At 44.5% G+C, this 19,037-nt stretch overlaps 1 protein-coding gene across 2 annotated transcripts in view; it reads right to left on the bottom strand.

The window, feature by feature from the left end:
- Rbsn (rabenosyn, RAB effector) overlaps positions 1-14,168 on the bottom strand; it is a 28,086-nt gene extending 13,918 nt beyond the window's left edge. Inside the window, exons 1-7 of one of the 2 annotated variants that reach the window (XM_075983451.1) lie at positions 13,894-14,168; positions 10,576-10,888; positions 5,988-6,128; positions 4,369-4,469; positions 3,614-3,659; positions 3,354-3,515; positions 551-792 (exon numbers count right to left, since the gene is read on the bottom strand). In XM_075983451.1, coding sequence (XP_075839566.1) covers positions 551-792; positions 3,354-3,515; positions 3,614-3,659; positions 4,369-4,469; positions 5,988-6,128; positions 10,576-10,720 — 837 coding nt within the window. In that variant the 5' untranslated portion in view covers positions 10,721-10,888; positions 13,894-14,168. The remainder of the gene's footprint in view (positions 1-550; positions 793-3,353; positions 3,516-3,613; positions 3,660-4,368; positions 4,470-5,987; positions 6,129-10,575; positions 10,889-13,893) is intronic. The other variant, XM_075983453.1, reaches the window with a different exon arrangement.
- Positions 14,169-19,037: the final 4,869 nt, after the last annotated feature.

The following is a 19,037-nucleotide window of genomic DNA, read 5'->3' as shown; positions in this document are numbered from 1 at the left end:
GTACTGGGGAGAAGATCTACATCTCCACATCTCTACACCTGAGGTCTACCACAGAGCCACATTCCCTTCCCTTCTCTCAGTGTGCCTCCACTTAGATGCTTTGGGGTCACTGGAGGCAATGAAGACTAAGGCATTTGAGACTCAGGAGAGACTCTCAGCTGACAGGCAGAAAACATACAAGCCCTGAAAACACATAACAGCTCAAACTGATCAAGACCAAAACTCCCAAGTGTGGTTCCCAGGACCCTTTCAGCCCAAAGTTCACTGCACCTTCAGTCTTTCTACAGAACCTGGTCATGCACAGGATAACCACCTTTCCCCATGTGTCTTGGACCTCCTTCCTCTCCAGTGGGTAAGGGAAGGTAGGAAAACGAGCTTGTTACCACACAACCAGGATGACTCTAACTCACCCAAGGCCCTAGCTGGGAAATCATACCATGGCCCTTGGGCAGGAACTAAAAGTGATTCAAGGGAACAACTTCCCAGAGCACTCTCTAGAATGTGCAGGCACATGTCCAGCAAACAGCCGAATCTGCCTGGCATGCATCACCTCGTAGAGCTTCACGATGTCAGGCGTGTGCTCCTTCTCGTCCATCTGCTGCTCTCTCTTGAGCAGCTTGTCCTTGCAGTGTATGCAGCAGCGGATGCGGTCATCATCCTTCTCGTCCAGGACTGAGCTGACACTGCTCATGCTACTGATGCTGCCCCGGCGGGAGCCATGGACACTGTTAGGTGATTGGTTGGGGCTGGTATGGGTGCTCAGGGAGTCCTTGCTGGCACTGGTGAGCTTATCTACAAACCATAACAGACAGGCAGTGGTGACCCCTCAGCAGCCACTTATCCCACCAACTGTGACTGCAGCATTCAGGCCACAGATGTGACCTGGGAAATAATAAGAGCAGGCTTCACCTCTGGACAAGAAGGAACTATTCCTCTGCTATCGGGGTTAGGCTATGATGGGAAAAGAATGCTGGTGCCAAGCAAATCAGGTCCAAACAGGCTGTAGTGACCTGTCTTTGGGGCTTGCAATACTAATCCTAACCTGGCCATCCAATACCCACTTCCTCAGTTTGCCCCATCTCCACACAATCCATATTCTCCAGAGACTTTCCTGTGTAGCCCTCCCACCAGTCCCTAACATCTGGCACTCATCCTTCACAAGCTTAGCTCAGATAGTACCCTCTAGGAAGCCTTCCTAGGTTTCCATAAGCAAGATCTGCCCTCATATAATTTCCCATTACCATTTGAAGCACACTCCTTTTGTTCCCTGTCCAACAGCTGTATGTATGTACAGAACTGTCCTGGGAATCAGCAACTATTGGGTAGAAGCTGTGTCTTATACTCATAGCCCTATCAAGGCCACCTGATAGCATCTCCCCAGGTAAAGAGAACAAGAGTAGAAAGGTGAACAGGTCCTGTGATGAGTAAGTCTCAGAGAGAAAGGAAAGTATCAAGATAAAGTAGGCAGACACAAGAACTAGGCAGAGAAAAGTGACTTTGCCCCCATGGTGTCCACAAGCCATGTTGTCCACAGCCAAGTGTGTACAAATAATAAAACTCTTTGGGGTTGCTAGTCTGGGCTGAGATAGAACCCAGAACCTGGACCATACTAGGCAGGTGCTCTTCCACTGATCTGAACCCCAGCCCCCCTTTAGCAGTGTCTAAGAGGTTGATCTGCAAACACTAGAGCATCTGGTCCACTTGTGCTTTAACAGCCTTGTTCTGCCAGGTCTCACCCACACCCTGCACATTTCCCTCAAGTCTCCATGGCACTTAGCACTTCCCATATGCCATTAGTCTTTCTGTATAACACTGGGATGTCTGAAAATTTTATCATAAAGAGAAGAACAGGATCACTGCTCATTTTTCAAATCCTCTGACCCAAAACCTCACCTGCACTTCTAGGCAAAGCTGACAAAGAGCTGCCCAGCCTCTCCTTTATGAAGCAACTGTGTGTGTTTCTATCTCCCCTGCTAGATTTCCTTAGTGAAACAAGCAGTGCCTTACAGACTAGAAATGCTCAAATAACCACTTGAGAGCCAACTGAGCCTCTGCCCTGTTTTTTATTTTTTGTTTTTTCTAGACTGGGTTTCGCTGTAGTTTTGGAGCCTGTCCTGGAACTAGCTCTTGTAGACCAGGCTGACCGGCTGACCTCGAACTCCCAGAGATCCACCTGCCTCTGCCTCTCGAGTGCTGGGATTAAAGATATGTGTCACCACCGCCCAGTTTTTTGTACAGCTCTTAAATTAAGTATGTTTTTTTACTCCTTTTTACTTTTGTTTCGAGACAGAATCATCTCACTCTGTAGCCCAGGCTCAATCTTACGGTAGTTTTCCAGCCTCCACGTGCTGAGGTTACAGGAAGAAGCCACTACATCTAGCTTGTTTTATATTTTGCTTGTTTGGTTTCAGTTTGAGACCAAGCCCCAATATATAGTCCAGGCTGATATTAACCATGCTGGGACCCTCTGATTCTGCCTCCCAAGTGTGCATACACTTGAGTGATTTTTAAGAAGTTGCTCTTTTTTGTTTTCTGTTTTGTTTTAGTAAGAAGAAAGAGAAGAGACTGTGTGTGCTCACAAATCTTAAAATAGTTCTTATCTGATTCTTTATTTAAAAAAAAAGAAAATTTCAGGGCTGGGTGGTGACACATGCCTTTAATCCCAGCTCTTTCTTGGCAAGCAGAGGCAGGTGAATCTGAGTTAGAGGCCAGCCTGATCTACAGAGTGAGGTCCAAGAAAGCCAGGCCAACAGAGAACCACTGGGAAAAAAAAAAAAGAAAGAAAGAAAGAAAAGAAAAAACAGGGCTGGAGAGATGGCTCAGAGGTTAAGAGCACTGACTGTTCTTCCAGAGGCCCTGAGTTCAATCCCCAGCAACCACATGGTGGCTCACAACCATCTGTAATAAGATCTGGTACCCTCTTCTGGCCTCCAGGCATACAGGCAGGTAGAACATTGTATACAGAATTAAAAAAAGAAAGAAAAAACAAGTAAACAATAAAAAAAAAGGCTCAGAACTGGTTAAAAGTACTTGCTGCTCTTGCAGAGGACCCAGCTTCAGTTCCCAGAACCCATATAGGGGCTTATAACTATCTGTAACTCCAGTTCCAGGGACTCCAACACCCTTTTCTAAAGAAAGAAAAGAAAAGAAAAAACGCTCATCAGCCTGTACAGGCCACTACATCCTTGGGCCTTAACACAGTGTCCAGGCTGTAGTGGGGCTTCTTGAACTCAACAAGCAGATGAAGGGAGATACTGTGGGTCATTAATTAAACAAGTGGTCCTAAGGGCCTAGCCACACTCACTAATCCCAAAAGAGATTGGGGGTCCAGGGCCCACAGCCACATCACCTACTTGCCAAGGGCAGGCCAATGAGCTCCATACATTTCTTGCACATGATAGACCCACAGAGGCGGCAGTGATGACGACGGTTCCTGATGCTGAACTTATTCCCACAGTCTGGACAGAAAGGGACATCCTGGTCACTGACCCAAGGCACCACGGACTTTTCTATTGCTTTGGAAGGAAAAAAGGAAAAGGCAGTTCAGCATTCTGAAGTTATTCTCAGGGAGAAAGCCAAAATGGAATGACTGTGAGCAAAGGTTTGGATTTACCTCTAATCTTTGAAGTCTCAGTATTTGCTCTGTCAAATGCAGTGAGCTAAACAGGAAAACATAAAGCCAAACAGAGTTAACGGTTGAGGGATATGCTCCACACTTCTGCCACTCTTACTCAGCAGACAATGCACATTTGCATTGTTAAGGCTCACGGGTCAGTCCCAACCCCAGTTATCCAAACAATTTCACAAGGTACACGTTAGTTTCATAAACAGCTATACCTGTAAGAACTTTCCTGGTCTGGGACTTAGTTGGTGGTCGAGTGCTTGCTGGGGCACCACGAACATGAAAACAGGGACTATGCCTACAAATGCTACCTCATGCCCCCACATAATTCAGATATATAACAAGTGTATCTAGGGTTAGGGTACAACCCAAACATGGCAATGCTGCAGGCATAATCTAGCACTACAGGGCAAGAAAGGCTCCCCAAGATGGCCTAGCCTACACACACTAGCCCCAGCCCTGACTGAGAACTCACAGAGCTGCACACTGCTTGTTTGTCATCAAATGACATCACACACTGTGCCCCAGAGTGTCTGCCCAGAACAACTCTAGAAGAGAAAGTTTTAAAGCAGTAAGTGGAGGTAAAAGGCGGAAAAGGGGAGTTGGGCACATAGCAAGTCTATCAGTGTGAGGCATTCACTTCAGGAAGGCCAGTCCAGGCCAAGCCTGTCCTCTGCAGCTCTCAGAATCAGATATATATCACTCACATAACACATGCTGTAGAAATTTGTACTTGCAAAATTTACCTTCTCCAACCTGATTATTAATTTGTTGACTTCAACAACATAGTGGTCAATTCTTGCAGCACGATGTTTTTTGAAGTCAGAAAGATGGCTTCTCACAGCACCTAAGGGGGAAGAAAAAATAAATGATTTGTTAATGATTCTCATGAGGCCTCTCTAGATTCTTGATGAATTGAAAAACACTTAAAAAATTCAGGGTTTTAGAGCCTTACCAAAATTTTAAAGGTCTCAAAGCACAGCAAATGATGTTATAATAGAGCTAGCCTGAGCTCAAATTTCAATTCTGCTAGATACTAAGTAACCTCAGATAAGTTACTAGACTACTTTGTGGCTTAGTACAATGTAGTTTTTTATCAAAATAAAAAGCTAGGCAGTGGTGGCTCTCACCTTTAATTCCAGCACTTAGGAAGGAGGCAGAGGCCGGTGGATCTCGAGGCCAGTTTGATCTCAAAGTGAGTTCCAAGACAAACAAAATTGCATAGCTAGACTCTATCTCAAAAACAAACAAACAAACAAATAAATAAGTAAGTAAATAAATAATAAAAAATCAAGTAAAGCTGGATATAGCTCTGTAGCACAGCCAAGGCCCTGGGTTCTATTCCCAGCACTTCCAGTTAAAATAACTAAGCAGATAAAGTCATAATTATGCACATCAGAAAAGTAAAGTGTACAGTGCCTCTCACTTGTCAGGTAACCTAAAAGGAGACATCTGTCAATGGGGTCTGTGGCTAGGCTGACATGAGACGGACCCAGAATCACACTCTATTGCTGCAGTTTAACAGCTGTCTGATCCTCAGCAGGTTCCTACAGAGGACAGTGACACTCCAAGGAGGACACACATACAGAACATTTAACACAGTGCCTAACTTAAGAGTTCTCAGCTCATTCCCTTCTGTTTCTCTCCCTGTGAGGACATAAGGCCAATTACAATGCTTGACTCTTAGGGTTTACTGAAGCTTTCTCAATCAGCTCTAAAACAATGAAAGCAGGAGGATATCTTGTTAGGAGGAAGGGATTCACTGGGAGAGGTGAGGGGAGGGGAGCAGAGAGGTTGGTAGAAGAGGGATGTGATGACTAATTCTGGTCTGTCAACTTGTCTGTACCTGAATCAACTAAAATCCAAGTTGCTGGGGACTACTGTGAAGGATTTTCTTAGATTATTTAAAACAAGATCTGTCCTAAACCTGGGCCACACCTTCCGGTGACACATGAGAGACTGGAAGAAGAGACTTTGCTTTTAGACTACTTGCCCTCCCTCTCGCTGGCAAGTTCATCTATACTGCTGCTGCAGCCGCCACTACATCCACATCCATATTCTTCAGGATTCTAACACAGACTGAAGACCAGCAGCTCTCCAGGAGTCCTTGAGAACACAGAACCAGATTGTGACTACAGAGATGAACATCTACCAGATTCTTAGCCTTTCAGACTTGAGACAGCCATAGGACCATATCCTATTGGTTCTATTTCTTTAGAGAACCTGACTAATACAGGGAAAATAGAATCAAAGTGTGTACGTGTCGTAATTGTGAAATAAAATTTTTAAGTTGAAAAAAAAAATGACCTAAAACAGGGTGGATATTTCATAAGCACTGAATGAATGAATGAATGAGTACTCTTACCAAGCTCCTGGGGTTCCCACATGTAAGGATCAACTCCTCCATAGCTGAATGACTCATATCCTTGGGCCCCTGGCTCCACTCGATCATCCCCTTCGCGCTTCAGCAACTTGTTCTTTGCTTTCCTAGCCTTCTGAACAAGATCTTGAAAAAATGAAACAAGCATCACAAATGAGCCCAAGATTATACAAAAATAATCATCCTTATTTTAAAATGCATAAAAATATTCCCCAAAGAAATGAAGCAGTGAGAAAAATACCTTATTACCAACCCCACAGAAGTCAGCACCAGCAGAATGCTGTTCATAAGCCAAGCTAGTGCTTTCCAAGTTTAGCAGTCCATCTACACAAAAGGAGCCAAATCAAACTCAATGAGCATGGTGGACTTGTTTGTTTGAGGTAGGTAGGGTCTCTCTACATAGCTCTGACTATCTTAGAACTTGCCACATAGAACACTCTTGAACTAGAAGAGAGAGATCCACCTAGCTCTGCCCTTCACGTGCCGGGATTAAAGGTATATATCTAGTATAACTCTTCATTTTGCAAACAAGGATGAACTACTTTGGATGATAAAGGAACTGCTCAGCAGCCATCTCAGAGTTGATACAGCCATTCCAAAGTGGGCCAGTTAACTAATCCATACATCTTTGAAAACAAAACAGAAGCTACAGTCAACATTCAACCACCTTTTCCTCTGCCTACTAAAAAATGGCTTAACTTCACCTGGACCTGGGCCAGAGTTCAAACCTACAGACCACCTTTCAGAAATGGTGAGTTAGTGTTGGCTGTTTAAAACTGCCCCTGAGAGGCCAGTGAGATAGCTCAGCCAGTAAAAAGCTGTGTTGGAGCCCCAGGACCCACATGGTAGAAGAGAACTTATTCCCATGAGTTGTCCTCTGACCCTCCACATATGCACCGTGGCATATGCCCTGGACCAAAATAAAAATAAATGAATAAATGTAATTTTAATAACTGCCTTTGAAACCTGATACCTATATGCAATGTTTTAGTGCTCCATTTCTTATTGTTTACAAATATAATACCTATGGGAATGATGGTACACAGGCAGAGGCAGGCAGATCTCTGTGGGTTCAAGGCAATCCGGTCTACATAGTGAGTTCCAGGCTAGCCAGAGCTACATAGAGAAACCTTATTTCAAAATAAATTAAATAAATAAAACTTCGAAGGATCAACAGACCAAATGGAGAGATGAAATGCTTTTAAAAAGGCTTCTCAGAAAATTCTATGTCAATCTTTCCTACTTTCTCTCTCACTTCCTCTATTGGCTTTTTTGAAAGGCTAGCTTCTAACCTGCAGCTAGCTACATTCCCAACTTCGCCTCTCCAGCACTAGGACGACTAGAGCACAAAGACCTGCAGCCTAAGAATTCTACCCAACCAGGGCGTGGTGAGACATACCTAAAAATCCAAGAACTTGGAAGTGGAGGCTAGTAGATCAGTACAAGGATATCCACCACTATGTTAGAGGCCAGCCTGGGATACTATAAGAAACTCTGTTTGAAAACAAAAATGCGACCCTCCAGATGGCTCAGGAGGTAATGTTAAAGCCAAACCTGAGTGCCCGGGTTTAAAGTCCAGGACCCGCACAGTATAAGGAGAGAACCAACTATCACCACAAGTTATCCTCTGATCGCCACACACTGCCACATATGTGTGTTCACATACGTAAATACACACACTAAATACATGTAACAAGTTCCAGGACAGGCCCAAAGCTACAGAGAAACCCTGTCTTGAAAAACAAAAAAACAAACAAAAAAAGAATGTTGGTTCTCTTGAGGTAGAAATAAAAAGAATGAAAACAAGAGGATTTTTTCCTTCTGTGTGGAAGCCAGGGCCCAGCAAGTGCTCTAAGCCATGCTCTACTCTGTAGAAGGCCCATTCTGGAGGAAATATTGAAGTTTCTTTCCACAAGACATATATATTCATGCGATGTGTATTTTCTAGATTCACATCTCTAACATTCTATAAACAGTGAACACTTTCCTTGTTTAGAAAAGTTCCTGTTGCCGGGCGGTGAGGGCGCATGCCTTTAATCCCAGCACTCGGGAGGCAGAGAGGCAGAGGCAGGTGGATCTCTGTGAGTTCGAGACCAGCCTGGTCTACAAGAGCTAGTTCCAGGACAGGCTCCAAAACCACAGAGAAACCCTGTCTCGAAAAAAAAAAAAAAGTTCCTGTTAAGGGGCTGCAGAGATGGCTCAGCAGTTTAGAGCATTGCTGCCCTTCCGAGGACCTGGGTTCAATTCACAGCATCCACAGGGGGACTCACAGCTGTCTGTAACTTCAGTTCCAGGGGACCTAGTGTTCTCTTCTATCCTCTGTGAGTACCAGGCATACAGGCAGTGTATAGACATTTATACAGACAAAACATCAATATCCATAAAATAAAAATAATAAAAGTTCAAAAAGTAAAAGGTTACTATGGAAGTCTGAGGGCACTTCTAACCTTTTCAGTCTGGCCTATCTAGACCTCTGAGTAGCATGGTATATAGTTGAGGTCAGCAATGCTAAGATAGGAACCTCTTTCAAACCCTTTGGCTGGCCACAGGAAGCTTAGATAATCTGGTTTGGGGCTCCTCCCACCCTTTTTTCCCCCTGGAAGTTGCAAAGTATGCTGTGATCAGACTAGAGAGAGGGTCTTTCACCATCAGAGATGCCCTGCAGAAAAAGCTGCACTGGACTTCCATGTGGCAGAAGATCTGGGGTCCATGTCTATTTCTGCCAATTGCTGTGTGGCTTTGAAAACATTACTGGTCAACTTTGAGCCACACTTCCATGTAAAATTACACCAAGATCCTCCAGTAGGGTCCGGGAGAGCTAAGTGACATGACAGTGCATATGAAAGAAACTGCAAACATTACAAAGCACCACCCTTTCCTGCACTCCCTTTAGCAGTTCCTGGTTCTGCGTCAGCATCTAGAGTCAGCAGGTTCCTGGACAATCAGCCCTGACGATACTGAAAATGTCGGACTCCATGTTTCTGTATGGAAATTATAACTAATGTTATATTGATATTCCCAGCATTTTTGTTTTGCTTTTGGAGACAGTGTTTCTCTGTGTGTTCTTAGCTGTCCTGTAACTTGCTAAGTAGAGTAGGTTGGCCTTGAACTCACAGATATCCACCTGCCTCTATATCTGGACTGCAGGGACAAAAGGCATTCACCACCATCACCTGGCTCCTTTTTTTTTTTTAATTAACTGAAAAATGGAGTCTAGAAGTCCAGGAATAAATATTTGTTTATAAGGAATATGTGAGTCGCATGTCTGGAGGACAGAGTCCACTAGAAACACCATCCAGTAGTTCAGCCTTCTTTCCACCCAGTATAGATTATAAATCCAGTGTCCACACTCTGTGACTCTTGGGGCTTTCAGAAATGCTGCCAAGTGGGAGATCAAACTTAGCTCACTAGGAAAGCAAGCTCCAGAGAAGCAGTGATTTATCTGGAGGTTAGAACATTAGATACAGCCAAAATTACCTTTGAAGATTTCTCTGTACAACTGGAAGCTGTCTCAAAAAACAAAAACAACGACAACACAAAATGAACTTTGGGAGTTGTTTCTCTTTGCTGTCAACTGTTACATTCCTTTTCCTGGGCTTCAGAAGGCAAAGTCTAGCTAGGGAAGGAGGGATGGCAGCAAGGTTTAAATTAGTGACCGGCAAATGATATGTATTGAGCCTCCACTTTTTGTTGTTGTTTTGCTTTGTTTTGTTTTGTTTGGAGACAGTCTTTACTGTGCTAAAATTGACTTTGTAGACCAGGCTGGCCTTCAGCTCATGGAGATCCACCTGCCTCTGCCTCCCAGGTGCTGGGATTAAAGGACTACAACACCATTGCCCAGCAGGGTCTCCACTTTTGTAGCACAGGATAAGCATTCCTGCCCAAACCACTCCAGCTGTAGGTGAGATAATCTGAGTAATCCAGTAAGAGACAACAGATCACAGTGGTTACATTTATTAGCTTAAAGCCAGGTTTACTCCATTTGGGTGACTGGGCAGGCTATCTAATCTCTCTCTCTCTCTCTCTCTTTTTTTTTTTTTTTGTGGTTTTTCGAGACAGGGTTTCTCTGTGGTTTTGGAGTCTGTCCTGGAACTAGCTCTTGTAGACCAGGCTGGTCTTGAACTCACAGAGATCCGCCTGCCTCTGCCTCCCGAGTGCTGGGATTAAAGGCGTGCGCCACCACCGCCCGGCTTATCTAATCTCTCTTAATCTGGTAACCTAGCCAGCAAAATGGAACTCACAGTAGCACAGGTGTCATGTGTATTAAATACGATAAATAAGTGCCTGGCCTGGTAGTACACGCCTTTAACCCCAGCCAGCACTCGGGAGGTAGAAGCAGATGGATCTGTGAGGCCAGCCTGGTCTACATACTGAGTTCCAGGACAGCCAGGACTACACAGAGAGTGACTCTGTCTCAAAAAGAGTAAATAAATACCCAGAGAACCAAAACACAGAACACAAAATAAGTACTAGATATCTGCTTGCTAGTATTATTACCAGCATCATAACCCAATAAATCTATTTCATTAAGTAAGGTCTCTTTAATAGAATGAACAAAACCCTGGCTTCTTACTTTTAATTTGTCCTTTGACATCACGATCTTCTGAGTGCTCGTCTTCATAATGTGACTGAAGTTGGTAGAAAGACTGAAGGTCCTTCAGGCACAAAGGGCACAGGAAGCCTTCCCTCACTTCCCCTGGGTCATCAAGAGAAGACATAGTTGCGCTTCTTTCAACCCCAGTAAGGCAGGAACCTCATGCCAAGTCAGCTTGATTCCTCCCAAGGGAGCAGGATTCTGGCAGTGTTAGCTTAAGCAGGCAGCACTGGATAATTGGGAAGTGACATTGTGGCCTTGGATGAGATTTCCTCTCTTTAGCAGGAGGAATCTAAGAAAAACACAAAACACAAGCCAATTGAGGTAAATCAACAGCAAACAAAAGGTTTCTTTGCTCTTCCCACAGTTCAACAAAGGCACAAGAAGTCTGTAATAGCAAGGCTAATTTTTGGTACAAATTTGTGCAAACAAACTATTTCTCAAATTCTTAGACTAAGACAAAACCCAAGATATGAGAACAGCACAGGACACACTGGTAAATCATTGAGACAGGAAGTAGAGTCCTACAAAGAAGCAAAGAGGATGATCCTAGGACACTTAAGTTCATTTTAAATGGTCGAACGGCATTATTTGAAAGGATTATTTTTCTTAGAACTAAGGATATAACCTAGAACTAGCACATGGTATGCAAGTCCTCTACCACTAAGTACACCTCAGTCCTTTTTATTGTTCTTAGTGTAGGATGGGGGTCTTGCTAAGTTTGCTTGGGCTGGTCTTGGAACTCACTTTGTAGCCCAGGTAGGTCCTGAACTTTCTACCCTCTTGCTTCTGGAATTACAGGCCTAAGCCACTGGCATGGCCAACATCATCATTTCCATTTCAGTCCTAAGGAAAATATGTAAGATACTTATCAATGATCGGCACTTTCAGCCATATGTATTAAGCTCTTCGTATTTGCTAGGCACATGTGCTAGAACTATCAGAAGCTAAGTGTAAAGGCTCATGACTATATCAGCACTCTGGAGGAGAGACAGGAGGCCAGCCTGTGCTACACTGTCAGATTCTGTTTTAAGAAACCAAAAAAGGAACTGGCAAGATGAATAAAGTGTATATCACTCAATGGGTAAAGTGTACGCCTCGAAATTTGATTGCCAGAAGCCCCAAAATGGTAGAAGGAGAAAACAAGAAACTCCCAAAGGTTGTCCTCTGATCGTCATACGTATACTTACCTAAGCACGCACTTCATATGCATACAAAATAATAATAATAAGAAAAGAAAAGTTAGTGTGTTTTAAAACACCAAAAATTAAACTAACAATACAGAACAAAACTTTTCAACCTTAAGAGGAATATTAAGAAACCTAGCAAGGCTGGGCAGTGGTGGCACATGCTTTTAATCCCAGTACTTGGGAGGCAGTAAGTTCAAGGCCAGCCTGGTCTACCAAGTGAGTTCCAGGACAGCCAGGACTGTTATGCAAAGAAACCCTGTCTTGAAAAAGAAAATAAAAGGCTGGCAAGATGGATCAGTGGTTAAGAGCACTGACTGTTCTTCCAGAGGTCCTGAGTTCAATTCCCAGCAACTACATGGTGACTCACAACCACCTGTAATGAAATCTGGTGCCCTCTTCTGGTCTGCAAGGACACATGCAGGCAGAACACTGTATACTTAATAAATCTTTAAAAAAGAAACAAAGAAAGTAAGTAAAAAAAAGAAAAACATAATAGGAAAAAAAAAGTCAAGAGCCATCTCTCTGGCTCGGGGTAAAGGCACTTGCCACCAAGCCGGATCATCACCAGATGCTAAATAAAAGTGGGAGGAGAGAACTGATTTCTGAAAATTGTCCTCTAATCTCCACACAATCAGTGACATATGTATGCCCCCTCACACAAAATAAATGTTTATTCTTTTTAATTAAGAGAAGGAGGAGGAGGAGGAGGAGGAGAAGAATCTGTGTAGTGTGGTGATGTGTGCATACAGTTACAGCAATTTGAAAGGCTGAGGCAGAAGGATCCTCGCTAGAGCCTAGGAATTCAAAACCAGTCTGGCCAACAAAAAAAAAAATCTAATACTTAAACATTTCAGGACTTAATAAGTTATATTTTCTTGTCTTACTGGGCCATGACAAAGTCACTGTTAATGTGACCTTGGAAGACTCCTAGTCATAGAAAACAAAGACAAAATCATTTCACACAAGCTAAGAAATCTGTCCCCAACACCATGTGGCCACAAATCACTGCCCCTAGTCAAAGAGTTAGTGTAGCAAGACTTGTGGTGTGTGCTTAGATGGACTGCAGAGGGCACCATTTAGTCCTCAAAGCTGAAGGGTGGCAGCAACTCGGAAAATAAGTAAATGGGACACCAGATGCCTGTTGTTTCCCTTAAGAATCAGACTTAATAAATTCCCTTAAGATTAAGAAATCTGACAGGCGTGATGTCTTTAATCCCAGCACTGGGGAGGCAGAAGCAGAGAGATGCCTGTTAAGTTTGATGCCAGCCTGGTTTACAAGGCAAGTTTCAGGCCTGGCATGACTACCTCGTGACACCCTGTATCGAAAATAAATTAATAAATAAATAAAGCCGCTGACTACACACATGCAACGCAGACTCCGCCCAGAAAGGGATCTGAGACATCACTGAAACAGTCAGCGTCAGGTCCGACCTGTTTTATCCCCAGGCTGTGGCTGATGGGATCCTCTGAGGGTGACGGCCTCCTCCTCCCCTGCACGCATCCCTAACAAGAAGTCAAACAGAAGCCGCCCCCCCCCCCACCCTGGCCACACAACGCAGGTCAAATGTCACGCTGGAGAAACGCCCCTTACTCAAGACAGACTCCGGTCAAGACGCCTTTCCAGCAGCTGCCTCGGGGTGCCATGTGAAATGACTAAATAATACAAGACCAGAGCCAGTGAGGGGAGCCTGGGATTTTCGCCTTCGCCACCAGAGCTCAGCGGTCTGGCGCAGTGTCTGACACACATACTGACTGACACACACACACACACACACACACACACACACACGAGAGGGGGGGCATAATAGGACTTCATAAATGTACGAAGTGGGGGACCCTAAGATAAAGTCACTTAATTATGCGCCACCACAATCCACAGAAACCGATGCCGCAACCAGAAGCCCAGTGGTGCAAACCCTTGCATCCGGATTGGCGTGAAGAAACCCAGCCACGGGCACCGCAGAGGTCCGTACGGTCACGCGCACCCGCAGGACCGCGACTCTGCGGGCGTCCCGCAACACGGCAGGGGCAGGGACGCGCCGTCGAGGCCCGCAGAGCCTCTCAGCTCCCCACCGCCTCGTAGCTTCAAGTCACACGTCACACCCACCTCAGCCACCGCCGCCTTCTCGGAGGCGGCTCCGAGCGGGCCGACACCCTCCCTCACGCCCTGCGGCTTCCGAAATGCGGCCGGCAGTCTACTCTCGACCTCCGGCCGCGACTCCGGGCCCCCGAGATCCCTCAGAGACTCGCGGCAGACATCGCCATCGGCGGCTCGGCGCTCGGCAGGCACACCAGGGGGAAACCGGAAGGCAGACTGACACACGATGGTCGAGCGCCGAATCCTCGAGCGTTCAGCGCGGACCGACACTGTGAATTGAAACTGGCAGAGGATTCCGCGCAGGCGCAGGAGGAGGAGGCGGGGCGTTGTTAATTTTCTCAGGTTCTAGCAACAGACAGGTTTGGGAAGACTACTGCTCGCCTTTCACCCACCCTATAGGCGGGAAAAACGAAGCGTTGACTCTTAAACAATATACCTGCAACGTTAACTTTATTCAGAGGCCATTAAAAAAGTTCCTGAGGATTTTTGAGGCTGTATCAGTGATTTATAGTACTGGCTGTTTTTCCAAAGGACTCAGTTTGAGTAACCACTTTTCTGCTGCCAACTGTCTGTAATTCTAGTTCTGGAATATCTGATGCCCTCACTGGCCTCCGTGGGTACTGCACTCATATGGTGTTTAAACATACATGCAATCAATACACACACAAAATTTTGTTTAAAAAGAATTTTTTTTAAAGTTTCTGTGTGTGAGGGACTGAAGGTATGTTCAGCATACCAAGGAGATAGAAAGACATGGCCTAGTGCCACAGAGAGGTTGAGGAGTGCCAGGGACTGGGAGTTGGCCCGATTGGTCCTGCTTGGGGTTCAAATTCCACCATATGCCCATGCCTGTAACCCCAAAACTCTTAAGGATGGAGGTTGGAGAATCAGAAGTTTAAGATAATTTTCAACTACATAGCAAGTTCAAAGCCAGACAGGGATACATGAGACCCTATCTTAAAAAGAAAAAAATATGGAGTTAGTGAAATCTCTGCAAAATAAGCGGCATTTACAAAAGACAGTATGGCAGATCAGTCACCTCTGCACCTAGTTGCACCATGAAACAACCACAGGGTAGAGACAGACGCATCTGTTACTGAGGTCTGTAGCACAATTAATAAAAACCCAAAGACAGAAATTGGGGTTCAACCTGAAGGTCAGAAAAGCAAAACAGCCAGCCACTGGCTCTTACCTCTACCTCAGTCCAAAATGGTGATCCTGCCTCTGGGAAGCCTCAGGATGAGACTGTGTCTGTGAGCTGCCTCCTTCCGTTTTATAATCCTTTCTAGGGCTGGGATTAAAGGCGTGCACCACTGGGATTAAAGGCATGCTCTGCCCAGTTTGTATGGCAACTAGTGTGGCTACTGGGATTAAAGGTGTGTGTTACAGTGCCTTGTCTGTAAGGCTGACCAGGGGGATTGTTTTACTCTTTGATCTTCAGGCAAATCTTATTTATTAAAATACAAATGACATAGCACTACAGAGGTCTGTTTGCTTTATAGGCAGCACACCATCTAGACTTTGCAGTAACCTGGGCTCCAGAAACAGGAGCTTCAGGGAAGATCCAGGGCTTTAGAATGAGAAAGTAGCCTTCATCCCAGTCCATCATGGCTGTGGCGCTTGACCCATTTGACGCTGGGAATTATTGTCTGAAGGTGACCTGTAGTCACAGTCTCTTCCTCCTTGTGCTGATGAAGGAAAGTGACACCCTCTCCAGCAGGTCTCTGGCCTAGGCTGATTACTGTACCTTCCCAACTCAACACTGATGCAATCGGGGCTCCCAACTTGGAGACAGTGTTGAGTGTGGAGAGGACAACTGCTGGGAAAGGGAAAGAACTAGGGCTCCACAGACCCAAGTTCCTGGTGCAAGAGAACCTTACTCTGAAACTCTTAACGTGTCCCTTTCCTTCTGTTCTTCAGTTCTCCCACATGCGCATGTGAAGTGGTTCAAAATGGTCTATTTTTATTTCCAAATTGGTGACTATTTTTATCTGTTTGGTTTTGGACATATTGTTTTCCAGAGCTGAAGTTGGAACCTAGGATATCAGACCGGCTAAATAAATGCTATGCTATTGAGTCACATCTCAAACCTGCTTTCTCTATAACTTTGCACTCTACTGAGACCGTGACTTTTGCCAACAAGCCAGAGGCAAGCATATCTTTGCCCGTCACAAACCTTTGCCTTGTCATTTTAGAGTATCCCTCTCTGATGTGGTTGTGGGATTCTCCTCTGTATGCTCTGAATACCATTGGTTAATAAAAAAAAAACTGTCTTAGGCCTGTGATAGGGTAGAGTAAAGCTAGGTGGGGGAAAACTAAACTGAATGCTGGGAGAAAGGAGGCAGAGTCAAGGAGAAGCCATGGAGCCACCCGACAGAGAAAAACATGCTGAAACCTTACTAGTAGGCCATGAGCCCCATGGTAAAATATAAAATAATGGAGATGGGTTAATTCTAGATATAAGAGCTAGCTGGCAATACGCTTAAGTAATTGGCCAAACTGATATAATCAATACAGTTTCTGTGTGGTTATTTCAGGAGTCTGGGCAGCCAGGAAACAAATAAATGGCCTCCTTCCTACAAATTGGCACTCCAACATGGTTGACTAAATTCACATAACATCTTAGAGGGCTTGGAAAGGAATTCTTTTTTTTTTTTTTTTGCTTTTTTTTTTTTTTGGAGACAGGGTTTCTCTGTGGTTTTGGTGCCTGTCCTGGAACTAGCTCTTGTAGACCAGGCTGGTCTCAAACTCACAGAGATCCGCCTGCCTCTGCCTCCCAAGTGCTGGGATTAAAGGCGTGCGCCACCACCGCCCGGCCTTGGAAAGGAATTCTAGACACTAAAAAACAAAATTTAGCTGCATTTTTTTGAATGGGCTCTGCTTGCTGGCAGCATGTTGCAGCTCCTTTAAGAGAGGTTTTCCTAGCTGAGCAGTGGTGGTGCACGCCTTTAATCCCAGCTCTTGGGAGGCAGAGGCAGGCGGATCTCTGTGAGTTCAAGGCCAGCCTGGTTTACAAGAGCTAGTTCCAGGACAGGCTTTAAAGCTACAGAGAAACCCTGTCTTGACAAACCAAAGAAAGAGAGAGAGAGGGGGGGGGGGGGTTCTTGATTTAGCAGCAGCAGCAGCAGCAGCAGCAAAACCACGTGGCTTGGAAACAGTAGTTTCCTGGGCTGTGCTGCCAGTGCGAACTGGCTCTTTCAGGAGGCTGAGCATTTAAACGGGGTTTGTGGACAGTGTGCTATAAGTTACTTGGTGGCAGCATGGGCCAACTGGTTATCAGAATTGAGGTAGTGAGGATGGCTCACACCGGCAATCTCAGGCACTACCGGACTTCCACCATGTTGGACTGGGCAGAGCAAGCAGCCAGGGCTATATTACCCCTAGCAATGATGCCACTTAGGTTTTTAAGAGGCGCTTAGTATTTTAAGAAATCATCCTGGCCAGAAGAGGATTACAGATAAGCAATAAGGACAGATTCAGATATAAAAGACATCTAAATGAGACATGGTGCATTTAAAATATGTGCATAGGCTTGGGAGAGAGAAGATAAAGAGTATAGAGAGTCATAAAAGGAAGTAAATGGTTTAGAAAAAATAAAAAAAAAACTATTTAAAGAGACAGAGTACAGACTGCCATAGATTAAAGAAGATAAATAGTAAAAAGTAATACAGTAAAAAAAAATAAGCCATGTAAAGATGGAATATACACAGAGAGTCAGGATTATGTATATTATTGTGTTTTCTCTGAATTTTTTGACTGTGAAGGAGCTAAATACAGAGAGACATTTCATTGTATAGGTTGCTAAAATGAACCAGCATATATGTTCTAAAGGTATCATGACTTCCAAATCTGGGTCTAAGAATTTATTGTTTTGGAAAAGAGGTTCTTCTTTTGTTTCCACGGAGGATGACAACCTGTGGAATTCTTCCAGACTAATATGGTTCAATGGACCAAGACCCCCTGAAAAGTCATCATGAACACCCCCAAAAATTACTTTGGCTGTCAGGAGCCATTTCCCCTCAAAATTGGCAGAGCCTATCCCACACCCAATTATCTGTTAATAGAGAGCTATCTGTTAGCGGAACCTGCCCCACATTCTAACTATCTAGAGAACTAGGTGTGTCAACTTGTGACTTCCTGACCGAGGAATCGTGACCTGACCGATTGTAACCTCCTGGCCAATGACCTCGCGACTGGCTTGGACCACGCTGCAAGATCCCTTCCTGCTCTGGTCATGCCCCTGCCTCCCCCCCCCCCCAATTCCTCATCCAGGGGCTATATAAGCTGTAACCATGACTCTAATAAATGGAGGCTTTGACAAGAACCTAACATGGCCTTCTTCCTCTCTCCCGCCCATGTCTTTCAGATAGCGCCTCTCCCGGACCCTGGAATTACTGACCTGCCAGGCAGGGCACAACCCTAGACTGAATGACCCGCCAAGGTGGTCTACATTTGGCCAACAAAAAGCAGGAAGCAGCTGGAAGAGAACTATTTCCAAATTCCCAAATATTGTTTATAAATGGTTTGTTTCATTTAAAGGATATGGAGATACTTGGCATTGGTATTGATCTTGGTCTATTGATATGAGTTTAAGATCAGTTTTGTTTTATGTATATTTCTGCTCTTGATTATGGTATTGTGTTTGTACAGCACATTTAAAAAAGTAATGAATAATTAATAAATACAGGTTAATAGAGAGTCATCTATAATATTCAAGCTTCTAGTCATGTTAGTCAGTTAGTTTTTCCAGATATATAGAGATATATTCCAGTTAGATAGGTATTCTTTAAATCTTTCAGAGACCTTCAGAATATGGCATTTAAAATGTTTAAATTATTAACTTAAGACATTTAATGTGTCAATGAGACACATCTGCTCCTGGCTGCACAAATCTTTTTCAAGAGAATGATGGGTATTGAAGAGATTCCTTATGGAGTTGGTTAGCCATTTGGCCAAGAAACTGCCCTTGCCTAGACTGCTTGATGAACTGGACATGCAGGACCCACAGAGAAATGTCTGCTGAACTTGCCTAAAGGTGAGAAAGGGCCTTCGGGCTCCTGCTTCATTAAAGAGTCTGCCAAACACACTCAGGGCACAGAAGAAAGTGACTGACAAACTGTCAATACAGGTGGAAGTGTCTTTGAAATTTCCTT

This window comes from Microtus pennsylvanicus, chromosome 8, assembly GCF_037038515.1.
Source record: "Microtus pennsylvanicus isolate mMicPen1 chromosome 8, mMicPen1.hap1, whole genome shotgun sequence".
In the NCBI taxonomy this organism is placed as follows: domain Eukaryota; kingdom Metazoa; phylum Chordata; class Mammalia; order Rodentia; family Cricetidae; genus Microtus; species Microtus pennsylvanicus.
Note: the sequence above shows the minus strand (reverse complement) of the source record. Positions and strands in the feature narration are given on the sequence as shown.